This window comes from Mycteria americana, chromosome 1 (genome assembly GCF_035582795.1).
Source record: "Mycteria americana isolate JAX WOST 10 ecotype Jacksonville Zoo and Gardens chromosome 1, USCA_MyAme_1.0, whole genome shotgun sequence".
NCBI classification, from domain to species: Eukaryota; Metazoa; Chordata; class Aves; order Ciconiiformes; family Ciconiidae; genus Mycteria; species Mycteria americana.
The window spans coordinates 116,451,084-116,471,505 of record NC_134365.1 but is presented as its reverse complement, the minus strand read 5'-3'; the positions used below and the strand labels follow the sequence as shown (position 1 = coordinate 116,471,505).

The window sequence follows — 20,422 nt, the reverse complement described above, 5'->3', positions numbered from 1 at the left end:
CAGCACCCCCAGCACCACTCCCTGCCGCTGCATGGGTACAGCTCTCTGCAGCTGCCCCACACGATCCCCTGGGGACAGGGAGGACAGTGGGAACAAGGGCAGCTACACCCCAAAACCCTTCTGGTTCCTGGGTCTGAAAGGCACGCAGGCACTAAGATGCTCAGCGGTGCTGTAATACTCACTTCCCTGTGATTTGTGATGACTTGGTACTATAACGTGCTCAGCTGGTATCACCTGTGGCTCCCTGCAAGGCACTTGGACACCAGACTCCTCGCTCAGGCCACTAACATCCAGCTCATTTTTTCTGAAGTCACTTCATCCCTAGCTAATGAAAATTAGCATCTGTCATGTGATACAGTGTCTGCTCAGAATATTGAGATACTTTACCTGTCTCTCCTCTGATACAAGGAGACACTTTAATTTGATAAAGGATTAGTGTAAGTGCAGTGAAGAGACAAAAATTGGACTTGCCTTCGATGCTGAAGATTTATTAGGTATCTTATAAAATAATACTGTTTTCAATAAAATGAACATGAAGGGAAAAACAATTCAGTCTTACGTAGGCTTTCTATACTATCCTAGTAAGTCATTCTAATGAACAAATCACAGAACTAAATTTTGTATATACATTAGGCCTACTGACTAATAAAGCAATTGCTGTTTAAACAGGAAAATTTGTTTTAAAACATAATTTTTCAAGATTCAAGACCCATGTTCGCCCCAGGGCTGGCATTACAACTTTTTCTTTAATTTTGATGTTCTGAATCTGGTGTAGTAATGGGGTGGCAGAGTTGCATCAACTGTCTCACTAAGAGGTGGTCTTTAAGAGCCACATTGCAGAGCAGAGCCCTACTACATCATCGTTGATAAAGGCACTTGAAGCAGTGCCAGCTCTAATGCTCGTGACGTGACTTGCTGGGGATCCTTAATGAGGGCTGCTGCATGGGTGCAGAGTACTTTGGTGGTGGTATGGTGCGGTGTAAGGTTGGGAGGGAAATAACATTCAAAAGATTTTATTGAGGGCTATAAAGCTCTGGTGTGTATAGAAATGTAGATGCACTTTCTCACTGATGATACTGGGAAATAAGTGAGCCCCTATGGAGTGACATAAAGGGTCTATCAAGTAGAGTGGTGATTCCTGTCCCTGAATTGCTACAGGTTTCAGATGTGGGTGTGAAGCAGTGACAGTCAGGGGGTCCTTAACAAAGTGAAAAGAGAAGCCAGTCTTAATAAAAGCTTTTTAATCAACAGCTGTCGTGTGTGTGTGTGTGTGTGTGTGTGTGTGTGTGCAAGCACTTGTGTAACCTTTGCAGTCTTTGATTCTGAACTATTTAGCTCTGTAACGCCTGCGTACTAATTACATTGATGCATTATTAGCAGTTAGTTATCTTCTTCGTTGCAATTGCTTGCTTACTTTAATGTGCTCTTGTGTGCCAAGCTCCCTCAGAGTACTTGCAAGTAGTGTGTTGTTCCAACAAAAAAAATGGCAGTGAAGGGGAACATCAAGAGCAGATGAACTTCGCTGTGAGAAGGGAGTTGGAATAATGAAGCACACACAACCTCTAAGCTTACTTTTAACACTAAGTTGGACAGTCTGTCCTATACACCTGATGGAGCTGAAAAGTACTTTGCTTGTTCTCACGTTGCTTGAGTCCAGAAAAAAAAAACAACCTAGGTAATATTGCACAGCTTTAGGTTCTGGTTGCTTGTAAAATAATTTGCCTACAGACACTTACTACTACTTGAGATTTTCAGCAAAGAACTACTTCAGTATTTTGGCAAAGTTATATATGTTAAAAGAACAAATGTTTGTTCAGATTCAGTGTGTTATAGTAAGCCTAATTTAATACAGTAACTGTTGTGGTGATGTAGGATTTAAGAGCCATGATGAGCTTTGATAGTGAGCATTTAAGAGGAAGGGGAAATAAAAAAGACATTCCTTCCTGTGGGCCTCTTGTGTGTTGACTTATGGCAACATGTTGAGTTGAAGGGAATTGATCTGTGCTTTTTTTAAAAGTGGCAGGGAAGAGTCCAGGGACTTGTAAAGCACAGACCTGTGATCTGTTATGTGGTGGAAATGTGGGTAGGAAATGGTATTGAACGATTCTGCTCAATGTTGCAAAAAAAATGCCTTATTTAGCAGCAGTGCTTATCACAGAGTTTTAACTATTCCAAGCCTTTATGTTTTTCTTTATCATAAGGGAACAGAATCTCATAACAGTGAATTATTACTTAAATAGCATTGGAAATAGGTCCTCAGAAATGCCAGCTCCTTCAGATAGTTTCTGTGTTGAAATTTCCTTGCAGATGAATTACTTCAGAAAGAGCAAAACTATTCTGATGATGTTTTGGCCAATATGATCAGCGAACCCAGAATCAGCTATGGAAATGATGCTCTTATGCCTTCATTGACGGAAACTAAGACCACAGTTGAACTTCTTCCAGTGGATGGAGAGTTCAGCCTAGACGACCTTCAGCCATGGCATCCCTTTGGTGTTGATTCTGTTCCAGCCAATACTGAAAATGAAGGTATGTACAATAGGGGGAGAAACCACAGAATATTCTGAGTTGAGCTTTGTGATCTCTCTTCATGTTGTTTCCTGAAAACTGACGTCTTTCTGATGTAAGCAGGATACAGGTTCTCAAATCTAAGTTTACAACTGGTCTGCTGTGTCAGCTGCATCTCTTTGATGGAGCAAAAAATCCTGACTAAAACTTGGAATTTAGACACATAGTAAATTTCAGTGTTCCAGCAAATTACGAGTGACAGTTTTAAAAAGTACATGACAATGAGCTAAGGGAAACAGATAAGTTGTTAGATTTGTGCCATGATAAAATAAGTGTTTTAATTAAGGATGAGCTTTTTATTTGCTGGCATGAACATGATTACCGATCCAGCACAATCGTAGCATGAGACTTGATTTTTATTTCCCCCAGCACTGGTTTTCTGGAACATGCTGCAGAAATGTTCCTGCATACTCAGCAATGCAACTGGCTAGTGAAAACTTTTTTCCTGAGGAGTATTTTATGTTGCTTATGGACTAATTTATTGCAGTGACTGCATAATACTTTAATAATTTATGTATAATAATTTATGTATAATCTCAAATTGATAGTTTACTTAGGTGCCAGAGCCAATTAATAAGAAACCTGAGGGACTTCGATCATGTCATTCAAGTTCCTCCTATTGTGTTTGTTTTCCTTTATCAGTTCAACTCAGTGCTAAGTTAATCACAGTAGTGAAAGTTTGTTACTGCAAAGCAGCAGTAGATTCACAGAGGCTGGAGCTACAGAAGTCTTTTTTTCAGGCAAATTTGTGTTTTATGGATCTGTGATTTGTAGTTGAACTGCATAGACTTTAACATCCTCCAGAAGTCTTTTGAAACCACTGTCTTAGGCTATACTTGCTCTCAGAATGAGTTTTGAGACCCACCTTACGCAGTTAGTCTCACTCCAGCATGATGCGTGAGTGACTGTGGGAAGCTGGGTGCCTGGGAGACGAAACACGGGACGTGGACATGGATTTGCCAGGTCTAGTGTTGGTGCCAGGTGAAATCAATGGAGTCAGAACCAGTTTTGTGATCGAAGTGGGTCATCCCCAGGAGATAGAGAAGCCTAAGATCAAGCGAAAGAAAAGACATGGCTAGGATCTGAGTGAAGGTTAACAAATCCATGAGGCAGAACTATACCAGATTTGAGGGGAAGAGGAGAAGGCTGGTCAGGAGTGGGGCTAAAAGCAGACCGCCAGGGAGTCGGCACTACAGGTAGGGACCAAGAAAAAGAGCAGAGAGAGCTGGAGCAAACTCAACGGACTGGCCAGCAGCAAGAGCCAGAAGACAGGAGATGGTGACAAGGACTCCAGACGTGTCTGGAGGGCACTTGCAGCCAAGTGATGTGCTGAGCGGCTGAGAGCAGCTGGCTGGATTGCGTCAGGTGCTGGCGAGTAGTACAAATGGCTGACCAGGCTGGCAGGCTAAACTTCTGTTTCCTGGGGAGTCAGCTGCAGCTCACTATAGCACACGTCAAGGCTGTCTGCCAGGAGCAGGCCACAGTCCGGCTAGTGGTGTCTGTCCTGCAGGAAATTTGCAATACAGCTCTTGCTGCAGTTTTTCCCATAGCTGAGGCATACAGGGCATCAATTTCTATACCCGCTGCCTGCTTTCATGAAACTTGGCGGGGGGGGGAGGGGTGGGTGGATTAATTACTTTTGAAGTCTGTCCTGCCAGCTTTCAAAATGTACTGATTTCAGTCACCAAGTTGAGAAGTTATTAGGTAGACAGGTGCACCCAGACATACCCACAGTCTAATCACACAAGCTTTTTTTTCCTTCAGAAACCTGGCTAAGCCCAGAATTTAATAACGAAAGGTACATACTTCAATGTCACACTGAATTCCCATAGGCAAGTACGTTGAGCGTGGTTCTCCTTTTAAAATGTATGACAGCAAATAAGAAACAAAACCTCTCTTGCCTTGAATAACATACTGTTTAATTATGAATCCTGTGTATTCTAATGCACTACATAGTTTGTTGCAGCACTTCTTAATGTTTACTGTGGGAACATCTTTTAACTTTCATGCCTTTAAGTTGTTGGGGGTTAGGGGTTTTTTTGTATATCAGGATTGTATTTTTCATGAAATTACTGCGGCAAACAATTTTGTTAGGCCAACCATTATTAGCATTAAGTCTATACAGTTAGAAATAGAAATTATTTGATGACTTAAACCTCTTCAAGTCCTTCTTGTTTCTCATTATACTTCACTGTCATCTACCCGAACCGCAATGTTGTTAATGTGATGATGCCTACAGTACCTTCTTTCTTTAAATACCCTCTCTATACCTTTGCCCATAGTATCAAAGGGGAATTTCACAGCATCATCTTTTCCCTTTGTGTTTGTCTCCCACATCTTTGTTCCAGAAACCCAGGACTAACTGTGCCATTTGTCCTCACTTCCCATGCCTGTTTTCTTCTGTGGCCATGGTCTAATCCCAGGCTTTGTCTAAATTGCTTCCAAAGACGTGTGTCTGTCTTGTTATAACGTTTTGAAAGTAGTAAGAAGTAAATAACAATTGACACAATTTTCTCCTTCTCTTTTTTCCTCTCCCTCTCCACTGAAGGTCTTTTTGCATATTCTGGTTTTCACACAATAAGTTCCCCTTATTCAGGGAGGTTTTTGTATTTTATGCAGCACCGAGCAAATCATCGCTGTTTCTTAACAAATAACCATTGATCAAAAAAGGCTTAAGTTCAAAAATCGTGTGCTGAGAAACCTCAAATAGAGTGACTAACCATTGCAGTATTAGTGACGGTCAGCATCTCTTGCTGCTGAGAGATGCTGAGCATGCCAGCAAAGGTCAGAGAACTGAGCATCTCAGCTCCCATTTACTTGGGTGAGGGCTGAGGGTACTCAGCACTGTCAAGAAAAGCGCAGTATATTCCATGTGAATGGCCTGGTATCTGGGAAATCTGCTGAGCGGTTGGTCCAGCAGATTTCACAGAGACTACCAGAGGAATTTCAGATGGCAAGCAAGTTACAAGTTCAGTTGTTGTTACTGTTTTGGTCTAGTTTGAAAGCTGAAGTCAACTTTTTTAAAACTGCTGAACACAAATCCAGAGTGCTAACAGCTCTGCATATGCAGGTGGGTTTCTAGGTAGAATGAGCGTCTCGACTTCCTCACTGCAAAGAGCTGATGCACTGTATTAAGCAATAGTTTTCTTCAGTCCTGAGCAGGCACACCAGGTAAATCATTGACCTCATTGCAAATTTGCATTACTGTCAAAACAAATTTCTAATGGGACCATTGACGTCTGAGAGGCAACTACACAGATCCTGGAGCTGGCTGGGTTAGGACCTGGGATCCCACCCCCTCCAGCACAGTCACAGCCACAGGACTTGTTTTTAACGAACCATTCGGGGAATCCTTAAACCAAAATGGGATTGTGGAAAAAGTGGAAGGAAATGCAGCCATTAAGTCTTAGTTTCAAAGTATCCAGTATTATGCGTACAAGTGATGAAGTTAAAATACTAGAAAAAATACCTTAAACTTGTCAGTAGTTCCCATGCCTGTTTTCTTCCATGGCTATGATATAACCCCAGGTTTCACCCAGAGATATTAATAATGGATTGAATTGGTATGTTGCCATATAATCTCAAGGTTTCATAACTCCATTTGAAATTTTCCCAATCTAAACTGCATGTTTAGGTAAAAGGATATGTTTTATGCAAACGGTTTCTTTTACTAAAATTGCTTTTTCTAATGAATGAGTGAAAAATAGTCTAAAAATAAAAAGACCTTGAAAGTCTAGCATAGCTCAGTATTTTCTGAAAGTATTTCCTTCCTTCTTGTTTCCCTGAGGTAGTTTCCCAGTAAATGTCCACAGAAATGAATCCCAAGCACCAGGTAATACACTACACAACTTGAATGGCTGAATGTATGTCTATCATATTGCAATAAAAATTAGGTTAAAGAAAAATGCTCTCTGAGGAGACTGCAGAAGGCACCACCAAACCGTCAGGAAATTGTATTTTAACAATGAAAGATGCACCTTCAGAGGTGGGGGCAAAACCCCAACAGCTGTGAAACTCTGACACTGCCAAGGTCCCTGGGCATTTTGCCACTGACTAACTGGGTTTGGTGTTTTACCCTTTTTGTTTTACCATGCAGTTACACTTAGCCTTAGTGACAAAGTATTTATCTAATCTAAAGTGAGATTTTTGTGAATGTGCTATGTTATCCTTATGACTTGGCCAGTTACTCCCTTCAATGCTGTTCTTGTTAGGTGAGCATCACATAACTCTCCTCACCTGCTGGTTTGTTCCAGCTTTTGAGCTTTTTGATTCACCTTTCTTTTATTTTTGAAAAGAGAAGCAACCACATTCTCTCTTGCTCTTCTGAGATGTCTTAGCATTAGATATAAGTTGGGATGTGTACCCTGTATGAAGCCTGTGTAGTCAGCGTAAGCAGATATCTACCAATTTAGTTCCGTGAGGCTATTTGGAAAATAAATTTTCAGTCTTAATTCTGTGTACTTCTGTGCACATGGAAGTGTGTTCAAGAGAAATATGATTCTGGAGCATCAAAGGGAATGCAATTTTTATAATAATACACAGTACATCTTAGAGTTTTGATTATTGATAAATACTGTAACAGGTTTAAACTTCTCCCCTCTATAGCAACTGTTGTGAGGCAGTGTGGTCCAGTGGGGCAGGCAATGAGGAAGCCCACGGACAAGATTTTTCAGAGTTAACTGCTGTTTGTGTGTACATCAATACCGGGGCAAGAGCAAGCAGGTTTTAAAATGCAACTGAAATTCAAAAGGTGGCAGCTCATGGGTCTCCAGAAACCAGCCTTTCTTTGTATTGAGCTGCCCAGGGCATGCTGCACTTAGGTGCCTGGAATCACGATCTGCTCTGGACGACCCTTGTCTCTGAGCTTTTGCCTCCAGTTTTTGCCCTGCAACTGGTTTGTGACCTTGAGCAGGTTGTTTCACTTTTGTGTCAGTTATGAAATGTGCCAGTAATGTTTGCCTTTTCCCCTGTAAAGTGTGTCCAAAACTATGGATGATAAGAAGAATTATTAATACTTTCACCTAACACCACAATACTGCATTACCCTACGGTCAGGTCCATGCTACTGTACAACAGAAACATCCTCCATCCTTTTCTCCCTTCACCTACTCACATTTTTATTGCTACCCACAACCTGGTCTCAGTTCGCCATAGCTATGTAGGGTTACAGAGTGCTGAGCGAGAGGGAAATAAAACCCCTCAGCCTTCAAGGGAGGAGGTGGGGGCCAGGGCAACAGAGAAGGGTGCTGCAGGAGCAATTTGGGTAATATTGGTCCTTGGTTGTTTCTTCCCTTCCGTCCTTTCCACTGAAAATTACTGCTGACCTACCTGAGGGTTGGTGCCGACAATATTGGAAAACCTAGCAGAAGACTTAAATAGGAAAATACTCAAAATTGCAGTTTTTAGTTAAGGATGGAAATTGGGGTTTGTATAGCGCTATGTAAGGAAAGCAATTACATGGTCTGCTAGTGCCACTCTGAACTGCTGTGAAGGAGAGTAGTTTGATGGCTTGTCTCTGCAGCACCAGACCAGCAAGCGCTGCGAAAACTGAAAGCGATTTTGCCCTTCTGGAAACACGAGCAGCTCAGATGTGCAGATGCATTTTTAGTTTGCAGCTACTATAAAGCTGACTTACTGCTTTTTTCCAGAGGCAGGAGCTATTGCAGTCATCTCCTGTGTGCAAAGGGCATGGGTGCCACATAGGCTGTCACTTAAAAGCATGGTAGGTTGTTTGCCAAACCCATAGGAACACTAAGCAAGTGACGCAGACTTCCTAAGAAGATGGGCAGTCCCCTTGCTTAAGTCAGCAGTATCGTCAGGTTAGCATGATTTTCTGATGCCAAATACAGTGAGCAGTTCATGATTGAAAACTGTGCTTTTGTCAGGTTTCCTGTGTTATTGTGGCTCCCTTACTGCTGATTAGAAGGTTCATACCTGAATCCTGCAATTCAAATGAATGAGGGTACCTTATTTAAAAAATTCTGAATTGTAAGTTACGACATAAAATTTTATTTCTAAATTTAATTTCCTTCTGATACTGACACTGGGGTAGAAAAGGAAGGCAACAGTACTGGAGCAAAAAAAAGAAACAACAAAAACAAAGAGAAGAAAAAATCTGAATGTTTTAATGAACTTCTCCAATATGTTCAGTTTGGACTTAACTGAGGCAGTAGGTAATGACTCAAACAGCTCCAAAAGTTTTGCACGTCCTATTTTCTGTTAATGCCAGTGAGCTCCATCAACCTTAGGTTTCAGCTGGTAAAGCCTTAGTACAGTAATACAAGAGTTTTAAAACTGTGTATGACACACAATTGGGTAGAACGTGGTGTTTCTCCTTTGCTTCCCTTTCAAAAATCAGAAGGCAAATTTACCGTCTGCAAATCGGAGCATATCAGAATGAAGTATTGATTGTATTTTCAAAATGTGCTTTACTTTTTTCAAACCTTACAGCTAGTGCTGTAAAGAATCCCTATTGAAAGGAAAAAGGAGTCAGGATTCAGTGGGTTTACGAGTCAGCATTGATCAAGACTGGCTGCAAGAACTCACTCCTCATGTCCGTTCTTGCTGCCAATTCTGATCAGACAACTGGAAAAAGTTTGCACGTAATGAATACAGTTTCACTCTATAAACAGAAATCCTTTGATTTTGATGGTGTCTCACATCATATTCTGGTTACTGATTAAAAATTGACACATCAGCTGTGAAGCTTTCCTTTTGAAATTGTGCCCATCCCTTCCTTTTATTTCCAGGATTAACTGAAGGCAGATCTTTTCTAGCTGTTGCTTTGGTAATTTTGTTTACGCAGTATGTCTCTCCTGCGCTGTCCCAACGGAAGAGCAGTTGACTTTATCATTTTGGGGGATTTTGTTTATTTTTTGTTTGCTTTTTTGTTTCTTTTCTGCACATGCCCAGTTGAGCCAGTTGATGCCCGTCCAGCTGCAGACAGAGGACTCACCACACGACCAGGTATATAACTCGCATGGCTTTTACCTAACCTGTATTTTCCCAGCATGCATGTGGTCTGCTTGAGCTGAAATGATCACCTTTTCTTTGGTGTACCCTCTCTTAAAACGTGATGCTATGCCATGAACCAGGGAAGCGTTCCCACACAAACCCCCATCAGCCTGTGTGAGTGCTGTCTGTGTCAAGGGTGTTCAGAATGGGTACTTGCAGAGGGAGTGGGACCCAGAGACCCAGAACTGATAGTCAGATCAAGTTGTCATCCCTTCTAGCAATAACGCTTTGGCAGGTGCAGGAGGCAGTAGACACGGAAGTCCATACTGCAGAGAGTACTTTTAATTAGGGAACGTATGGTAGAAATGTCGAATTCTCTATGTAGAGTATACAGGTTCTTGTAAGTTGGGGCTAATAAAGAATTCATGCATACAATTTTAGAATTGCAGGGGACATCAAGATTTTTTTGCTGCGATACTTATCTTAGCTAACTCCAGATATCTGAAAATTGATATATATATATATTTTCCCTCTGGATTCACTGAGGATACCTCTATATGGGTATTCATTCCATTCCAGTATAGAGAACGGTGATTATTTGCTCTCTGTAGGTACCTGTGTCTTCCTATTGATTTCAGAGTAATAGCAGATGACTAGCTTGAGTCAGGCTGCAAATGTTTGGAAAAGTTAAATGGGGCAAATCCAATTTTCAAAAGTAAAAGTTTGCTTTTCATACTAACTTTTTTTGCCTTTTAGGTTGTTTTTCCCCTTGTTTTGTTTAGGATTATCTAGAAATGGCTGATTCCATTGGGAACAAACAGTCTTTTATTTCAGAAGAAGTTACTCTCCAACACATAGTGAGATTAGATCGGTATATTTGAGGGTCAGAATTATTTCAGTGTCACATTGTCATTGTCGTTTTTTCTTCAGATCAGATCAAAACTGATCAACCTGTCTTCTTTTTCCCTTCATCTTTTCCTCCAAACGTCCATTAGATAGCATTATGGACAACACCCTCCTAGTGTGTTTAAATCTTTCTGATAACTCACCAGTGTTTACTGATTACAGAAATTGCTACAGTGGGAAGCAAAATGAGCTCATATGTTACAGCAATTGGGATACATGTCAAAGCTGGCCAGGTGACGTGCTCCTAGCACTGTTTTAGGAGTCTGACATCTTTACTTGTTTCTAGAGTCTTAATGCATTCCATGAAGGGAGCCTGGAAACAGATACAGAGCTAGATGTACAACAGTGCTGAAAATCATGGGATCAGGGAACATCCCCCCCAGTACTGGGTTATCTCTGCCTTCTGGATTAGATTTCTTCCCCAGGAGCAGTAGAAATATCGGCACAAATGAAACATGAATGTGTTTAGTCCAAATTTTGTAATGTTAGTCAATCTAGCAATTTTCTTGTAATACTAAAGTTTGTGATTGTTAACTATTTTAATTTCAGTTGTCTTGAAAAGTCTCCTGTTATGAGGCCCATATTTATTGCTAAAGTTTATTCCTTCCTCCCTTCTATTCCCCCACACATGCACACATGTGACAGAAACCTTTGGTGTCCCTTCTCTAGAGAAAGGATTTTCTCATGCTGCTGCACTCTGAGTGAAACAATGTGTTTTAGTCCACTCTATCAGAGTGCTTTGTTGGTTGGGGTGATACAAATAGTACTAAAAGTATGGCTAGCATAGGTCATGACTGATCTTTGTGAATGTGTACTATAGACTACTAAGGAGAGGTAAAAACTATTTCAGCGTGTGACCATTATGACTTGAAATTTCCAGCAGATACAGTAACTTTTGCACTGTGAAAATCACATGGGATATTTCCTCAATTTTCTGCTCAAGTGCAGAACTAGTACTGGCCAGGGGCCTGTGCTGCCTTCATCACTTTTAGCGCAGAATTGAAGTGCTGCAAAGGCCCATGCTCTGCTTTTGGCACAGAGAGTGAACTCCTCCAGCCTGGCAAGGATGCATGCTGCATTGCTCTGTGCAGAGGGACGGTTGCTTCCCTGGAGAGATTGAAATCTCTCGCTGCTGTACCTGCATTCTGAATTTCACAGCGTAAAGTGTCTTACATGTGCATGTGAAGTAGGGATTTTGTCCCTTTGCAGTAGTGCTAAATGTATCATAACGGTAAGCAAAATGTGTTCTCTTCACCATTCCTGGTAGACCTTAAGTTCCTTATACCTTTAATCACCAGGTCCAGACTTCCACAGGTTTGTACTTACTGATACAAATTCTGGCCATAAATGTCCACTTGGTTTTTTATCATCCTTTAAAAACAATTTATCTATGATAAAATTTCAATTTAACAAAAAACTGAAACTAGGAATAGAGGAAAGTAAATGGATGCTTAATTAAACTGTGGAATACAAAAGGGATTCTGATGGTTTAAAAATGTGTGCTTTTAAATTGTTTTACTTGTTAATTATAAATAAAATTTCTATGTTAGAGGTTCAAAAAGGAAAAGAGATACTTTTTTTGCAGTCACTGTCCTTTTGAGATAGTCAGTTTTCACAGTTTGGGTCTATTCTTTATGGGAAAAAAAAAAAATCTGAAAAATGAGGATATTATTCTAGAATGAAAAAGTATTAACAAGAGACCTGGAGGCAGATTAATACATGCAGCTACTTGTAACATTTTGTTTTATTTTAATTGCCCAGATTCTTGCTGATTTCCTGAAAGGTTTGCCCTTTTCAGAGTCCTGACTTTCCACTTTGTGCTTCTACTTGTTTTGCTCAAGTGAACAAGGTGGTGACCTGCTTCTTCAGGGTGAAAATACAGGTGCCATGTCAACCTGCAACAGTCCAGTCCTGGGAATAAGAACAAGTGAATGTTTTGTAGGTGTCCAAAATCCTTGAAGAAAATCAGCTCTGAAAGGACTAAGACAAACATACAAACGCGTGCCCTTTTTTCTCTCTTCCATTTTCTTTTTGCTACTTTTCACCCACCCAACATTCTTGCAACAATCACTGCGCTTTTCTTAAAAGTAGATCGAAATCATGGAGATGAGCTTTGTCCCTTTCCCACAAGAGAGATAATTTGGTCACAGTACAGAAAAGAAGAGCAAGTACTTAGCTTTTAGTAGTATTTGTGTAACTAGAATCTTTTTACTTCACCACATCATTCTCTCTCTTTCAAAAAATAAATAAATTGAAGTCTATGAGTGAAGTCAGGAAATGTGAAGAGTTGTCCAATCCATAGAGCAGAAAAGCTTTTGAGTAAGGACCAAGTTTAAAGCATTTACTAAATTTTAAGTCCGTTGTCCAAATCCCTACCTCTGTTGCACTCCACCTTGGCTGTCAGCGGTTGAAGCTTGAATTTGAATCTCATTTACATCAGTCCCGGGAGGAGAGTAATGTTGGGGGAATCCACATTTCCTAGTATAGATACAACATCTGTGTGATTCATACTGGTATTTGAAAAGGAGCCTAGTACTTCCTCATACTGTCCTTCCCCTTTTTAATTCACAAATGGGGGAACAAAAATAGGAGTTATGCCTAAATCTCTTTCTTGTCATCTCTTTCCTGAAAAGGAAGTAAATAGAGATAATAAAAGGTCAAAGGGAAGGAAAATATCTAGATGCGCTAAGCAGTCATCAGTGAGCTATTTTTCAATACAGCACAAAATGATAAGAGATTATGACATGTTTCTTGCTATTTATAAATTGCTTCATACAAGGAGACGTTAGAAGGCTTCAATCCAACCTGAGAACTTCCATAGGAAGAATACCTCTTTACTTGATAGCCTCACTGTAACAGCTTTTTCAACAGTGTTTCCTTCTCACCTGTGCCCCAGAGGTCACTTTTTCATGATGAACATTTAATTTCTTGCAGCTGAATTTTGGGTATGTGTTTATTAGTAACTTTTTTCTCTGTGTGTGTGTATAGAGAGAGAGACATATACACTCATAAAGATACGTATAAAAACATCTTTAGATACACATAAGCAAGCTCCTTTTTACTCATGTTAATTCAGCAGGTCTGATCTGTGGAAATTGAGTGAAGATTAGAAAACCTGCCATCAGAATGGATGTTGCTTAGTATCAGCAGATTTTCTGAATTTCAAGGTGATAAAGAAAATAATCAGTGCTCTGTTCAGGGTAAATCATATTCTCTTCTGTTGCACAGTTGCAACTGTAAGTATACCACTAACAGCTGTAATTATATCACTCACAGGATTCCCGTAATTCACAATGTAAGGATTTTATGATATTAACTGTGTTACTTTCTTCCATGTAGTATAGTCTGGGGCTTTTTTTGCATTCTCCCAACTCTTTGTCAGTTGATTGTGCAAACAGTCAATAATTTTGAGGAGACATTGCACATAAAGCTGCTTCTTTGTCTCTGGCCCTTCTGCTGGTAAATCATGACATGTCCGTCTTTGTTACATTATGTAGAAAACTGAGGGATTTTTTTTTTTTATACATGGTTGCAGAAGCTCTGTAAGCCTAATGGCTGTTCTGCAGAATCATTAGCACATATGCTGCAATCTGTATGAGGTGTGGGCATAGAGCAGCTTAGTGAATTATTTATGATTTTCTTGCCAGAAATTGCCAGGGGTTTTTTTCCTGTCTTAGTGACATTAGTTCAATACAGTTGTCTTAAACCAACTGTCTGCAGCTACCAAATAAAAATCATTAATGGATTTTTTTCCATTAGATTGTTTTGTTTTGTTTTATAAATCAGATAGTTATTAACTGTGAATGCAATTACATGTGCTTATGCACAGCATCTGCATTGACATGCCAGAAAGATTACCAAATTTCACTTGGTTTGATTATTCATTTTCACACACATGTAAAATAATCTCTGGTATTCTGAGAAAGAATTATTTCATACTAAGTTCCAATGAGATTCTTTTTTTAAAAAGATAACATTCTTTTTTGCACTTTTTTCCTGCTTTCTCCAATTTGAGAGCCCTGTAGCCATCCATGAAGTAAAAGCGAACCACCATTTTACTAACTTCCAAGGAGAGACCAGAAAGTTTTAGTTCCATGCAGTCTTAAAAGTACTTACTTCTCGAAGTTATTTGAGTTGTTCTTACAAAACTGAGTATATAATCTCCATTTTAATCTTTATAAGTGGGTATGGAATCTTCATTCTTCTTCTTTCATTTCAAAATGAAATGACCTGCACAAAGTAATAGAATCATATGGGAGTAATAGTTGAACTTCTAGTAAGAACATGCAGCTGTCTACCCGAGTAATTGTTCAAACACTGCATTCCTTTCCACCCGCCCTTTTTATTTTAGGTGGAGCTTTATCCAGATAAAGCTGTTTACTACACTTGTAACAGGCCTTGGTTCAACAAATCTCTTCCTGTTCTTGCCATTACTCAAATACAGTTCATGGACATGGAGTTAAATGTTTTCCGGAATGCAGTCATTACATCTGTTGCTTAAACATGCTACATTTGGTTTTCTCTATGTAGAGACCACCCAGGTCTGGTAGTTTCAACTGTGCTTCGCTTGGAGGTTTAATTTTTAACTCAAAAAGTAACTGGAAGACCACAGGCACAGCTAATACTGTTTCAGATCCTTGCAAAACAAAATCACAAAATCTTGCTAGGCTGTTATTTAACCGGTAGGTGAAGCAATTACAAACACTGTCGTAGATAATGTACACCTAATTGCATCCTTGGTGGAATTCATTGTATCCTCTTTTTCTTACCCTTCTTAAAGCCTAAATATATATTTACACAGACGGAAAAGCTCATCTGTGTGAGAATAAAGTGTTCCCCAAAGCAGCTACTTGGTTTTTATTTCATATGAGTAGTTTTTAACTCCATATGAATTTTTTTTTTTTCCTTTAAGGTCAAGGAACAATAAGGTTTGCATACGCTGCTATTTTTGATGTTTGGATATGTGTGTGCACGTGCACACATGTGTACACATGTATGTATAAAAGCAGTTAATGTCACTAATTAACAGTAATAGAATTAAAAGTCCATCATAGCTCATTTTGTTGGATTTTACTATGTGCTTTTAAGCTCATGTTTTTCATGGCTAAATAGTTTTGTCAGTTTTTCTGATGAGTTGCAAGTTAATATATTTACCAGCTGAATTGTAGCATTTTTAAATTGAAGTAATTAGGAATGCAACTCCCTAAAGATAGTATGTAATTCAAAATAAAAAGCACTAATAATTATCATGATTTGTGAATTTGCAGTGAGGCTGTTGCTCTCACTTTTCTTCTTTTACATTGGCTTTTGTGTTTGGGTTGTGTATTTTAGACTTGGTGGTGAAAAAACATCATTTTGTGTCAGAATTAAAGTTCTTGTCATATAGTTGACTTCTCTTTGTATGCTTGTCTTCAATGCAAGAGTGCAGTGGTATTAGGCAGCCCTTAGCTGTTTGCATCTTACCTGGTTCACACACCTCTGATAAAAGTTTTGGAAAGACCCTTAAGTTTTTCCTTCTTCAGTTTCTACCTTTGAAAAATAAATCTTTGATTTTAGCATGTAGGTCTAAATATGTAGTCACCAGGACAGGAAAGTGAATGAACTGGAAATAAAGAGAAGTCTGTTAAGTAGAAAGTCTAAATTCTATAATAAAACATGGTGGAAAGGCATATATAACCCCATATGTATTTTTGTCTCATATCAGATATTTAATTGATTCCAGTACAGAGTCATACTTCTCTTACTGTATAATCAATTGTTTGCAGAAGACCACCAGTTTACCCTAGTAGTACTTTTAAAAGTCTTTCCTCCGTTCCAAGGCAGATAGGAGGAACGAAAAAAATGCTATCAGGTTTGTTAGTGCAACAGAAGATATTCCTGTTTCTGACCTTTTTCCTATGCTAGCTGGCAAAGACAAGTTTTAGTAAGTCTAACACCATTAACTTACTAATATCACGCCCTACTTTGTGTTCAGATCCCATGGCATTTTTGTGGATCGGTGAGTAAGGCCAAGTTGACCACCAGACCTTGGTCATATGGCCCAAAGCAAAAAATTTCTGCCTGATCTCAAGGCAAAAGATTGTTTAACCTGCTGCATGCTGAACGTATGGGTCCTGTGCTACTGTTTGATGGGAATGGGAGGAGGGGAGAGAAGGGAACCCTCAAAGAAATGTGGCTTTAGGGAAGCCTGAGCCTGTGTTTTTCCAGCAGCTGAGACTGCTGATGAACTTATCACTCCCTATCGCTCATTGATGTGAAGGCTCCTGACCTCTTCTGCCCCTGAAACACTGCTGTAACTCCTGTCTGTGTCATTTGGCTCTGTTTAACTGAAGCTAACAAAGACCCACAGCCTAAGCTATCCTATCTTGCTTTCACTGAAAGTGGTCAGAGCCCAAGAGCAGAAGTACCCAAGCCCATTATCCTGCCTCTAGCAGTGGTGCATACGGGATACTTACAGGCTTCACCTCTGCCCTATACTCCTGGCACATCCACTGAGCTTTTGGCAGCCAACATTTGATAGACTTCCAGGACTGGAAATTGTAGTTTCACCGTTGTGTTTAGTAACCCTGAATGAACCTTTCTTCTTTGCATTTGTTCATTTGTTCATTGAACATCCTCATGATTTGTGCCAATGACTTCCACGGTCCAATTTTGCATTGTGCCAAATTATATATATATATATATACACTTCCTTTTGTTAGTTTTTAATCTGCTGTGTCATAGCCATGTTGGTGTCCTGTACTTTCTTAGGAGAAATAATGAATAACCATTTCCTGTAGACTTTCTCCTTGTCATTCACGGTTGTATAAACCTCTGTAGTGTTTCCCCTTGCTTTTCTCTTCCAGTCTGAAGACTGCTGATTTGTCTAGTCCTTCTTGTATGGAAACCATTCCTACCGGTGATCGTCTGTCTCTCCCTGCTTTGTATCTGTTCTAGTTCTTCTGCCTTCATTTGAGGTGGGATGATCAGAATGGATGGCCAGATTTAAAATGAGGATGCATCATTTATACAGTCATGTAACAATGTTTTCTGTTTTCTCTATTCCTTCATAATTACTCCTAGCTTTCTCTTTGCCTTTTTGACTGCTACTGAGCCACCTGCCCACAGAGTTATCCGCAGTGACTGCAAGGTCTCTGTCCTGGGTGGAACAGAGCTAATTTAGAGCCTATTGTTGTGTATGTATAGGGCTGTGTATCCCTGTGAGCATCACCGTACATTATATCAACATTGAATACCATTTCCCTTCTATTGTGCACTCAGAATTTGTAATATCCTGCAGTTCTTTGCAGCTGGTTTTACTTTAACTATCCTCTTTTTTTATTTTTTGTCAAGAAACTTTGTCACATCACTATTCACTCCCTTATCCAGATCACTTGACAAGCAGCATAGCACAGATCCTTGTGGGACCCTGCTGGTAACCTTCCTCCATTGTAAAAAATGGCTGTGTATTTACACGTCATTTCCTATCTTTTAATCAATTACAGAAAGTCATGTAGGAGTTCCCTCTTAATCCTTGCCATCTTAGCTTCTGCCGTAGCTTTTATTGGGGACCTTCTCAAAGGCTTTTTGGAAATCCAGATTCACTCCAAGCCGAAGCACTCTTTCCCATGTGCTTCCTAACTGTTCCAGTGGCTTCTAAGAGGTTTGGGAGGCAGGACTTCCCTCAACAAAAGACAAGCTGATTCTTCACGGATGTATCTCATATATGTATGGATATGTTCTAATCAATATTTATAGCTTCAGTGAATGTGCCAGCTGTAGTGGTAGAGTTGTGCAATTCCCCAGGCCCTTGGCTTGGGGGAGTTTCCACGTGGTGCTTTTGCCAGTGTGTCTAAGGGGCAGCAAGTGTGGCTGTGGACAGTGGTGGGCAGCTGGCAGCCGGCCGCCTCTTCAGCCGCTACACCTGTGGGCAGTGAACCAAGTCCTGGGAAAGCCCTTTCCCCCCAGCTATTTAATCTATGTGAAGCACTGCTATTCCACTGTTGGTTTTCTCCCCCTCCCCTTTTGATCCTAAAAAACAAAAAGGGGGGGGGGGGTGAAGAGGCAAGCCTCTGTGCAGCCAGATACATGTTCTCATTTTCTTCACTTCCTGTTGATGCAGGTGTAGGGACTATTTTGAGATGATACGCAAAGGAGAGTAAATTGTATTCTTATTTTAGTTTGGAAAACTAACCATAGCTGCTTCAAGGATAGAAAGTTAAACCTGTTTTCAGGTACCATGTGGGTTTCATTTCCTTCATCTTCATTTCCTCCCGCATTGCATTGACAGAACATCATGGTTTGTTTTCAAACTGCAATTCCTTAAGTACGTTACAGTTCTTGCATTTAGAAATGGTCTCTCGTATATAAATGTCATAATATACTTCTCAGTACTGTAATGTGGCATCAAGAATCAGATGCTTAATAAAGAAATTTGAGATCTTTAAGTACTTTATTCCTTAAAAAAAAGACACTTACTAAGGTAGAATTTATGGGGCAGTCAGACTGTTCAGGAAAATAACCATGAATACTTTACTGCATGAAGACAATTCTTGTTGTCTCCTTTGCATGGTTTACTGTGAAAAGAAAGATCAGAACTTTAGAATGGGATTGTTTGTACAGTCCAGAGAAGTTCTTGGGAAAGTCTGTTCTTGCTGACTCATAATACAAAAATAAATCAGCATTTAATGAAAAAAGAAATTGCACATTCAAAGGCAATAAAAGGGCAATAATTTTTGCATTGAGTGCTACTTTAGACTGTGGAGCTCATTGGCACATGGAAGCGTTCAAGAATTTATTGATAGTCCAGAGAGATGGTGGAGCACAAGAGCAGTCAGTAGTGTCGAGAATTTTAGAAGAGGTGGTTCTGCTGCATCAGAGCTTAAGATCAACCCAGAATACTAAGAATCAGAATGAAGACTTGGAGAGAGGAGTTGGAGTGATAAAATGCTAAAATAAATATAGACAACGAATATGAGCCAGCTTGTTCTTATCACATTAGATAAGGTGAGGAATTAACTTCTCATAAACACCATGCTTCTGCAGTGTTTGTGCCTCCAAGAAGTATAAATGTCAGTCAGTTGGTACTGAGAAGGAAAATAACCAGCTACATTAATACCCATATGTTCTCTATAAGCCAGAGCCGGCTTCTCAGGACAAAACATTCATAGATACATATATAGGATGCAATGCTCAGCTGTTGTAAGTCTGGCTCATTCTCCTAAGGCTATTTTCCAGGAGGAAATCCTAGCCTTCTTTCCAGTTAGACAAGCGCAGCATCTCCCCTTTACACCTATAAAGGGAGAACAGGACTGCAAACTATCTACAATTAAAATCGCTGCAAGCTTTGCTTACTTGCTTTACTGTATGTTTCTAATCAAGGGGGACAGTTATCATCTCTCAGGCAGAAGTCAAGACTTGAATCATATTAATTCTGAGCAGTCTGAAATATGAAAACAAATAAGAACTGTGTAAACTTCACAAACATTTTAATAACTCTTATTTGTGCATGTTTGTGCAAAAGGTACAGACTCACAGGAAGCAAGAAAATAGAATATCTGGGGTTCCCCACCTCACACCATGAGTATGTGTGTTTTCCTCACAGCAGCCTGAGCCTAGGGAGAAGGAAGATTTCAGCCTAAACACCAAATTTTCTTGACATTGCTAAAGAGGCTGTCAGAGCAGATCTGTCTGCATCCTGTGGGCCAATTCAGGAGACTGCTGTTGGTCCCTTGCAGCTTAGGTCTTGCAGTATTTCATGCTGAAAGCCTTTGATGCTTGTACCAGCATAGCTGCAGTGGATTAAGGAACGTTTAACAGAGGAGAAATTTTACCAGTTCATTCTGTGTCACCTCAGTGGGACTGAAACATCACATGTACCTCACTTTCCTCCCAGTTCCCTTTCACATTACATCACACCTCCTCCGCGTGAATGATGCCCTTGCCTTCTGCTCTTGTAACGGTGGAAGTAAGCAGAGCGTAATTGAGTTGATGACTTTAATGAATTGTCATTGCG

The 20,422-nt window shown here is 40.0% G+C and overlaps 1 protein-coding gene across 4 annotated transcripts in view; it reads left to right on the top strand.

The window, feature by feature from the left end:
* APP (amyloid beta precursor protein) overlaps positions 1–20,422 on the top strand; it is a 230,920-nt gene that overhangs the window by 198,466 nt on the left and 12,032 nt on the right. For 2 of the 4 annotated variants that reach the window (XM_075516867.1, XM_075516846.1), the window contains 2 exons: positions 2,308–2,529; positions 9,481–9,534. In XM_075516867.1, the coding sequence (XP_075372982.1) occupies positions 2,308–2,529; positions 9,481–9,534 (276 nt within the window). The remainder of the gene's footprint in view (positions 1–2,307; positions 2,530–9,480; positions 9,535–20,422) is intronic. The other 2 variants (XM_075516873.1, XM_075516857.1) reach the window with 1 other exon arrangement.